Raw genomic sequence first — 10,235 nt, 5'->3', positions numbered from 1 at the left:
GATTACAGATTACAAAGAATAAAAGCTACCAACACGTAGTGGAAGGAAATAAAACATAATCTGATCAAGAATACAAAGCAACCACTAAATGGTTGAGAGAGACATTCATTTCATATATTGAACAGCTTATATTATTATCAGACTAAAATTGTAACACCTGTTCTTTAATTTGAAGAAGCCGATCCATAGCTTTTGTATATTTCTTACATTGAGACTACAAAAGCTAGAAAAGTGTTAAAGTAAAGCTTGAAAGTGCCAATTGTTTATTTAATCACTTTACTAACACGTTATTAACTTTAATCTATTGTGTTTCTCATTTATTTATTCATTTCAGTTGTCATACTATAATCACCTTTAGGTTTTGTTCACTTTGTGTATTATAATTACAAATAAAAAATAAGCACCCCAAAGATAGGACTGCACAGGAGAAATAAATAAAATAGATCATTCAACTGAAACAGTCACCTCACTAGACAAGAACAAAGCCTAACTAGATCAAGCTGTAACAAACAACTGAAACTTTATAAATCTGTAATTACATACATAAATGAGCAATTTATATAGAAAATAAAAATTTTAAATACATTGAACTTGAAATTTGAAGAACTTATACAGCTACTGATACACTTAACTTCTCTTTGTTGAAGCTGCAAAAACTGATATTCTCTATTTACTTAGCATATTTTTTGTTGCCATTTTTCAATTAAGAGCACAAAAAACAAATTGAAACGTAATATCAGAGCAAAACATTAAAATATCTACATCCTGATACAAAATGTGATTAGAAAATAATGCCTGACATCTACTTTTCCCATTAACTACTACGATTTCAATTTATGCCAAAATTAAAGACAAGTATGATTGATAGGAAACCTTTGAACTTAATTAAAATATATGATGACCACACAGCTGCTGTAACACACTAACAAAATGGGACGTGGCATGCACTTGCGATAAATTAACTTATGCAGATGGAAACTTGTAGAGCAGCATGATCTCACTCGCATTACTGTTAGACAGTGAGGGCATTATATCTAAATTAACCTATATTTCCAACAGACTCTTGACTTCCGCCGAAAATTTTATTCCTCAAAAGGTCGTGGAAAATGGGAGGAACGTATTCTCGCGAAATACTATTAAAAATCTGCGAAGCCATGTGAAATGGTGAAAAGTATTTTGTTTTTGCATAACAAAGTCTACGCATGTCACTATATTGACAGAGTGCATCGTACTCCATTTCAACTTCCGTCAACTTTCATTTCAATTATATTTCCACACGAAAAGAGAAAGTTTTGAGGAAAATGGGAAGAAAGTTTGCATGGATTTTTTAATTTACCTTCGTGGCAGCTTCTTCCTTCCAACATGTAGATAAATTTGACCTTTTTGCGGGTCTCTGAAGAATAATTTTATGAAATCATAAGTAATGTTTCATTTTGACTTAAAGGAAAATCAGAGTTACATCTTACAGAACAATATTAGCAATTCAAAGAGTAAAAATAAAAGGAATAGATGAAATAAGTTTCAAGGTCAAATTTTATTAAAAAAGAAATTGAAAGAAATATATATATATATAATTTTTTTTTTAAAAATGAATATTACAAATAAGCACGTAGAAAATGAGAGATTTTTTTATGTGATATCTTTGTTGTCTTATGAATTTTAAACATTTTATTTCACATCTTATACAAAGGAGTTGGCTGAAGTCATTCGAAGAAATTTAATAAATATGTATCTCTCAATGTTAACTTTTTAAATAAATTTAAAGGTATATGCTTTTTATAAAGATTAAAAAATTAAATTTTAATTAATATATATATATATATATATATATTAAAAAATAATAATAATGATTTCTATAAAAAACAATGGAAGAAATATTAAATTATGTAGACAAAATTGAAAAAGTTAGCAACAATATGAGTTTCTTTTAAATTTAAATATTTGTTTTAATCTACATATAAAATATTACAAATCATTAATTTAGTTCAGTTTTATATTCTTGGTAGCTTGTTTTTTATTGAAGTGGGGAAGGGCCCCAACCCATTACAACAGTCTTATATTCTTGGTAGGTTGTTGCTATGATTGTTTTATAGGAATTATTGGTAAACATCTTTGTCAAACCATTTTAACAATCTTATATTCCCTCTATGATTGATTTATAGGAATTATTGGTAAACATCTTTGTCAAACCACTAGAGTAATGTAATCAATTTAAGTCTTCATCTAATCCTTATTTAGATAATTTGACTCTTTTGTTTCATTATATTTCTTCTCTTCGAAGTCCTCCTGTTTTATGACTACAATTCACATAAAATTTAAAATCATTATTGACTCTTTGACTACTAAAATCAATATTGCAACATACCTCAAGACGACATGTGAGATAGATTTTGGAAATTCTCTACTTTGGATAAAATGAATGTAGAATTTGAGGAGCATGCATTTTATTGGGTTCTAAGTAAGGCACGGTATTGCAAGCACTGGTTTGAAAAATAAGCAAAAGATGGAAGTTATTGCTCGCAGTAAATATGTTGGCGGCCTCAGTCTGTTCCTGTTCTGGTGCACACTTTTTGCTTATGCTCAACCAGGTACTCTATTCGATCTTCAATATTGCTTTCAAATAATGTTACTTTGGTTTCTTTGTTTTTGTTCTTTTTTTTGCGGGGTTTAATGATTTACATGTGTTTGCTCTGACAGGATTTTTGAGTATCGATTGTGGTGGCGATGGAAATTACACTGATCCTAACACCACTATTATATGGGTTCCTGATGACGACTTCATACACAACCTCGGGGAGAAAGCAGAATCATACTACTCGTACACTGTCAAGTTTTATTTGACACGCCTCCGAGTGTTTCCCAAGCCTATTAATAAGGCTTGCTATGAATTGCCCATCACCCCGAATTTGCCCCACCTTTTGAGATTATCATTTGTTAAGGCTAATTCCAGTGCATCTCGAGGCTTCAATTACTCTGTGGAGACCCTCGATATGCTATACATGGAAAAAGTGGTATTTGACTATGACAATTACCTGGTAGTCCGTAGTGGGAATATTTTGGTGAGTGCAGACAAACTGTTGCATATTTGCTTGATCCGAGCCTCAGAATGCGATGACCCACTTATCTCCGCTATCGAATTGAGACCTCTTAAAGCAGGCATGTATGATATGGCTAAACCGGGAACCATGTTGAATTTGATAGAAAGGGATGATATAGGAGGTGTCGACAATATAACCAGGCAAACTTTGTCACACTTACCCCGTTAATGTTGGGCTTGAAATTCCATATGTTACCCATAATTATTTTTTAATTTGACGATTTTTTATATTGAATTTCTTAGATATCCTCAAGACCGATTCGACTGCTTGTGGTATCCTTGGTGGCCTGCGGGAACTAATTTGGTGAATGTTTCCAAGTCAATTTCAGTAAGCAACACCAAAAACTTTCCTCCACCTAATGTTATGCAGACGGCCATCGTCGGCATCACAGACGACTCTGACGGCATATATCTCAGCCTCGGAAAACCCACGACTGGAAAAGCCGTAGTGCTATTATATTTTGCAGAGCTTAATTCATCGGAAACCGGATCTTTCTCGGTGAGAATTAATAACGTCATCCAAAAGTCACCAGTTGTTATGAAGAAAGCTTTTTCTGCCATAGAGCTAGACTTCCAATATGATGGAACGAGAGCTGCAATAGTGAGCCTACAATCCGATATCTCTTATCACAGGCCTGTAATCAATGCTGTTGAGATGTACAGTCTCGTTCCCACCCAGAAAACAACCTTTCGCGATGACGGTTAGGGGCTCGATTTCTTTCTTTTGTTCATTTTGTAAATTTAGATGTAGAGCTTAGAAATATCGAACTCTGCCTCTTAAACGGATTTCCAACTGGCGAAGCTGCAGTAAATGCTCTTAGAGAGGTGGGGAAAGCGTTATCCATGAACAACTGGATTTCGGATCGTTGCTTTGGTTTACCGTGGGAAGGAATCATCTGTAAAAATGTCTCTAATACTATCAGAATTTCCCAAATGTAAGTTGAGTTTCTAATATTCTTTTACTTTTCAATTTATATTTGACAAATGAGGGAATTGTGAATTTTGTTTTATTTTTCTAATAGCCTGTATTTAATTTTCAAACAGAAACTTGTCGGGAAGGCATCTGCGAGGACTCATACCCCCATATTTTCGACATCTAACCGAACTCATTTCAATGTAAGCCTGGCGTTGTTTATTTTAGTATAAGTAGGAAATCAAGAAATTGCTTTGGTATCGTAGTAACGTTTGTTGCGGATAGAGATGAATCGATATCTTCTGACCGAGGAGGTACTTGATCTACTCATAGATTCTTAGTATGTTTAGGGCAGAGACACTTTTTTTATGAGTTAACGCAATGGATGAAATTGGTTTGGGATAACACAGTTGTTCCTTCCGTCTCTCTGTGAGAAAATAATTTTTTCTTTGGTTGGATTTCAAACTGTTGGAAATCGTGATATTCATGGAACAATAGCTCTTAGTTTTCTGAAAAGCGTGGTCTTCTTTTTTCAGCCCTGGACTGCGTTTTTTAACCAATGCTCCAATTTGGATTCATCTGTATATTCCCTTTGGTTATGTACGATCTTGGGCTTATGGAAAAAAGTTGATTGAAAATGTAGGTGTTTTCATTAGATTTGACGAGGATTTTCTTGGCTCTCAAAACATACGCTTTTAATGTGATGGTAGATTTGTCTAACCTTTGGCCTTTAATAAGATTTATCTTTTTCGGGGGTTTAGAATTAAGTTGATAAATTTTTAAGGGTTGTTATTTTTTATATTTTCAATATGACATTTTTAAGTTGTATTTTCTTCAAGGTTTAGAATAAAGTTCATAAATATCTAAAGGTTATTTTTTTTATGTTTTCAATATGACATCTTTAAGATCTAATTTTTTCAAGGTTTAGAATTAAGTTCATAAATTTCTAAGCATTGTCCTTTTTATGTTTTCAATATAAATAGATAGATTATGAATTAGCATAATCTACTCTTAAGCTTCCTTTTAAAATTAATAGAACTTTTCTAGTTCCTTATTTATATTAATATACGTTTACATATATCAATCTTTAATTGTCATATATCCTATGATTTGAACAAATATACTCATCACATGCTTCCTTAAAAAATACTTTGAAACATTAATATACTTATGTTTTTATATAAATTCTTGTTAGATCACTTGACAACAACTATTTCAATGGACCATTGCCCAATTTGTTCAATCTCTCCAAATTAGAGAAACTGTGAGTATACGAAACCTTCAACAGTAAGTCTTTCAACTATGTCATGTTTATTCGTCATAGGTTTCTAATCTATGAAATTTATAAAATGTACATGATAATATACGCAAACATGATCTTATTGTATGCATAAAAGTTGTACTCAAGATACACTTATCTCATGTATGAGCAATGCATATTATTAGAATCACTACAACATTTCTCAATATTTAAAATGAACAAAAAAATATGAATTTAATTAGTATAATTTAATCATTAAATTTATTTGTTATAAATATCTCTATAAATACAAGTTTTTGTTTATAAAAAATATATTAAATAATATAAAATATTTGAAAGTTAAATAAATGAACAATTGCTATGTTTGATTAATGTGCAGGAATCTCCAAAACAATCATTTATCTGGTGAACTTCCAGATTGGATATCTAAACTCCCTCACCTTAAAGAGTTGTGTGTCTGTCCTATTTTTTGTTACACTTTGTTAGTGTCTTATTAGAAAATCTATTATAAGGTTTAAAATTGTTTATTACTTTTGTGATTGTGACAGAGATATATCAAACAATAATTTCGAGGGTGTCATTCCGCCACGAATTCTCGACAAAAATTTTGCATTCCAGTAACTAAATATTTGTTGTAGTTTGCTTTTATATGCGTTATATATTTCCATTTTCCTATTTGTTTTTTTAAAAGTATTCAATGAGAAAATTTGATTTATTTGACCCAGTTTCAATGGCAACAAACACCTTTGCCCGACAAAGCGTGATTGTCATGATCACTTCCCCTCAACTGCGCTTGGAGTAGCGGGAGGCGTAATTGTAATTGCCATTTTAGCCGGTATTATCATTTATCGAATCAAATTTAAAAATGCATGCACTCAACCAACCTCTCTCGGTACGTTTTTTAAATTTACTAGAACGATACAACACTCCATAATCATGAATGAAATTAAATCTTACAGTCTAAATTTCTCATCTATTACAATCAAACAAAATGCAGATTATTTAATGGTTAATGTAGCAAATTCATCAAAATCTCGTGCCTTTAGTCTTGAGGAAATGACGACGGCGACAGAAAATTTCACCCATAAAATTGGACATGGGTCGTTTGGAACTGTTTTCATGGGCAAATTGCAGGATGGGAAGCAAATAGCTGTAAAAGTACTCTCTGTTTTCTCCAAGCATGGAATTGAACAATTCTTAAATGAGGTAATGCTTAGATGCCTAAAGCACTTCATCTCCTTTTGCATTTATATGATGAGTCTTAGTGCTTTCAACTTTATGATCAGGTTGATCTCCTGTCGAGAATCAATCATAAGAAGCTGGTGTCCTATCTTGGTTATTGTATATGTAATGAATCCAGAGACCTCATGCTCGTCTATGAGTATATGTCTGGAGGGTCTCTGAGTGATAACCTCTACGGTACCTATCAACTCCAATTGTTTATTTTATTGCAACAAAAGACAATAGACGTGAGATATAACTAAAACAAGTAGCACTTTCTGTTCGCAGATCCACAGGCACCAAAATATCCCCAGCTAGATTGGAAAACCAGGCTTAAAATAGCTATGGATGCAGCACAAGGTTTTTTTCAAAGCCATTCCTAATTTCATTATCAACTCAATAGATAACTTATAACTTTGCTGTTTTTGAATTTAATTGTGAGAGAATTTTTTCAGATCTATGGAAAAAAAATAGTTCTTTGATTTAAGTCATTGTTTTCAAAATGCTACATAAGAAATTTCTACTTCGAATTAATCTTTTTTAAATTTCTTTAAATAAAAACATTTGCAGGACTGGAATATCTTCATGTAGGTTGCACTCCAAAAATAATTCACAGGGATGTCAAGACTTGCAACATTCTTGTAGATAGCAATTTGAATGGCAAACTGGCTGACTTCGGTCTTTCAAGAGTGACCACCAATGACGAAACTTCTCAAATCAATACAGCTATAAAAGGAACTCCTGGATATTTAGATCCAACGTAATTCTTACACGTTTGATGTTCTTTTAATTCTCATGAACCTTTTTATTCGAATATTTAATCTTTATCCCTTTTATAATGGCAGGTACTACAAAACTCATATTTTAACGGACAAGAGTGATGTGTACAGTTTTGGAGTCGTTTTGTTTGAGCTTATATGTGGCAGGAAACCCATAGACACAAAAGTCTCTGCCGAGAAAATATTATTGACTGAATGGGTAAGAGATCCCACTGTTTTCCCATAAAGAAAAAAAACATGTGCGAATGGCGTATTTTTATGGCAAAAACATAAAACAGTCACTCTATGATTGACTGAACAGGTTGCATCATATGCGGGATTAGATAAAGATGACGCCAGCATTGAAGAAATGGTTGACAAAAGATTGGGTAAGCGTTACAATATGAAATCCATCGTTCATTTGACCAATCTAGCCTGGAGATGTATTGCAAGCCAGCCGTCCAGTAGACCAACTATTAGTGAGGTTGTGGCGGAGATCAAAGAAGCAGTCACATTTGAGGAAGAACACTATCAAGTTCCAGATCAAGTCTCAGTCACGTTCACTAGCAGTTTCTCCAGTTCCTTATAGTCTACAATAGCGTACAAATAAGAATCTTGAGTTCAGTATAGTGTGAAATTGTAACAGTATATTTCTTCGAATTTGAAGTAACGGGTTTCTAAAAACCGTAGAGGGTGCAGGAACCCAATCTGTATATATTTAATGTAAATATACTGATTTGTAACCTAATGAGATGATTATTTATATGGAATTTATTTGAAATATTCAAGTCTACAATTTTATATATTCGTTAATGTAAGGAATACAACATATTTATTTTCAAAAGTACTTAAAGTAATGTGGTGTCACAATAAAGACATGAGAATGTTAGTAGGAATTAATCTTAAGTAATGTGATGGATGATTGGTAGATGCTAAATATCAAATTGTGTATCGATGATGAACTTTTATATTTCAAATATAAATTTGATAGTTTGATGTTATTTTATTTTAAAGTATTAAAATATAATAATTCATTTAGATTGTAACAATTTTGATAAGTAATGGATAATTATTTTCTTATGAATTGTGATATTGAATTATTCAACATTTATTGTATTTTATTTATTGAGTAAAGAGACAAACCCCATAATAAATTAATAAAAAGAAAAATATTACAATTGAAAGGGACATGCAGAGTTAGAAATATAAACTCCCAATTACGTGAAATGATGAGACTAAGACAAACCATCACCAAATTTACAAAATCAGCTTCATTTCCAATCTGCTTAGCCTGAGAAAAAAAACTTCCAAGAGCCTCCAAAGGTAATTAATAGCAAGTAATTCTAGATAGGGCCCAAAATCCAATATGGCCAAAAAAGTCATTTCATAACAAGTAGCCCCCATGACTTCTTTTCTTAATTAAAAACTATCAAATCTTCAACACAAACCTATCTGCAATAATCTTCAACCCACTTAGCAGAACATTTATTGAAAATTATTATTATTGTACCTATTTCAATTTTTGTGATAGGTAGAGATGATATATATTTGATTGACACTCGAAAGTTGATGGAAGTATTTAATATTCACTGTCTAATGTTTATAGGTTGTAAATGATGCTAATTTTGTATATACATGCTGATTTATATATGTTTGATCATTTATTTCATTTGACTTATATATGTTTAATCATGATTGCATCAAAATATAGAGTTATGAAGTCTCTATGATGCACTTTTGCCCAAATCAATGAGCAAAAGAGACGAACAATCAATGTGACAACTCTATTTTTCTTGCTCCATTATGAGACTTTTCACTATGACAATGTGCTCCAAGAAAATTAGTGTACCTTATTATTAGAAGGTAAGTGGTTTTTTTGGCACAACTATCATGAAACCTCATATGTGATTTAGAAGCTGAACTTATATATGTTTTTGTCATTGCAAAGCAAAGGAGAAAATCATACTTTTAGAGGTTGGAGGCTAGAAAATGGAGGAGTTTCCATCATCTCAAGTTAGCTTCTCCCTTTGAAATGATTCTTTGCAAGACAAGCACTTTTCACATTTCTTTCTTGTGTTTCTTTAGATTTCCTTTTTTATTCTAATAGATTTGAAGAGTACATGTATTGTGAAGGTTATGTTTTGGAGAAAGGTTTGTGATTTGCTGTTGAGATCAATATGGAATTTTACCTAGTGAGCTCTAGAATATATGATCAAGAATTATATACCCTTATGAGGTCATCAAACAATGATAGAGCTTTGTTGTAGCTCTTAGGGATTGTTGTCAAATAATTCAAGGCTTTGTGATTTGAGAGTTAAGGACTAAGAGCTCAAGCATACATCTCAAAGCTACATGTTTACGAGGGTCAAGAGACAACTTGATGGAGCCCCTCTTGGTTCAATATTTGCTTCTTCAAGAGAAAATCTTCTAAAAATATGTATTTATATTACGTAATTGGAATTTTTTGTTGTGTAAGACTTAAGGGTTTCCTTGGCAAGGTAAATTTGATTATTTTAAGAACAATTTGTCACGGGGGGTAAGTTAGCATAGATTATTCTATATTACATGGTTATGAGTAGTTATGTGTTGTTGCTAGTTATTGCTGGTTATCATAATTGCTTATCCTATGTATAAATCTTCACTAGACCTTTGAATATTATCATGTATCATCCACCTTTCTAATTGTCAATAGTGAGCATCCTTTTCTTGTATTAATGTCATGGGGCCATCACCAACAAATAGAGGATTTATGTATCGAGCAATGTAATCATTGAATATGACCACTAAACCTACTAATCATCTTGTATATCAAACAACTATGGTTGACCATATTAATATGAATAGCTTGAAAAGAATATTATAGCCAAATTTGCATGTTCTATATTTTAATTTCATAGTAGAATATAAAGAATATGCGTATATTTATAGTCAATATTATGAAAATATTGATAGTTAGTCATCACGGTTAAGTTACTTTAACGATTT

General features: G+C 31.9%; 1 protein-coding gene across 2 annotated transcripts; it reads left to right on the top strand.

Moving 5' to 3' along the window:
- The first annotated feature begins 2,342 nt into the window (after positions 1-2,342).
- LOC131036082 (probable LRR receptor-like serine/threonine-protein kinase At2g23950) lies at positions 2,343-8,003 on the top strand. Of its 2 annotated transcripts, XM_057967882.2 has the most exons (15): positions 2,343-2,588; positions 2,698-3,238; positions 3,341-3,798; positions 3,906-4,032; positions 4,142-4,213; positions 5,206-5,274; positions 5,651-5,722; positions 5,820-5,888; positions 5,997-6,163; positions 6,269-6,477; positions 6,558-6,690; positions 6,781-6,852; positions 7,063-7,252; positions 7,338-7,470; positions 7,573-8,003. In XM_057967882.2, exons 1-15 carry the CDS (start codon positions 2,504-2,506, stop codon positions 7,837-7,839), a joined length of 2,664 nt encoding a protein of 887 aa, XP_057823865.2. In that variant the 5' UTR covers positions 2,343-2,503; the 3' UTR covers positions 7,840-8,003. The 2 variants fall into 2 exon arrangements, with proteins under 2 accessions (XP_057823865.2, XP_057823864.2); XM_057967881.2 differs by having other exon boundaries at positions 5,997-6,477.
- The last annotated feature ends 2,232 nt before the right edge of the window (positions 8,004-10,235 follow it).

Source organism: Cryptomeria japonica, chromosome 1 (genome assembly GCF_030272615.1).
Source record: "Cryptomeria japonica chromosome 1, Sugi_1.0, whole genome shotgun sequence".
Classification (NCBI taxonomy): Eukaryota; Viridiplantae; Streptophyta; class Pinopsida; order Cupressales; family Cupressaceae; genus Cryptomeria; species Cryptomeria japonica.
This window is presented reverse-complemented; position numbering and strand designations above follow the sequence as displayed.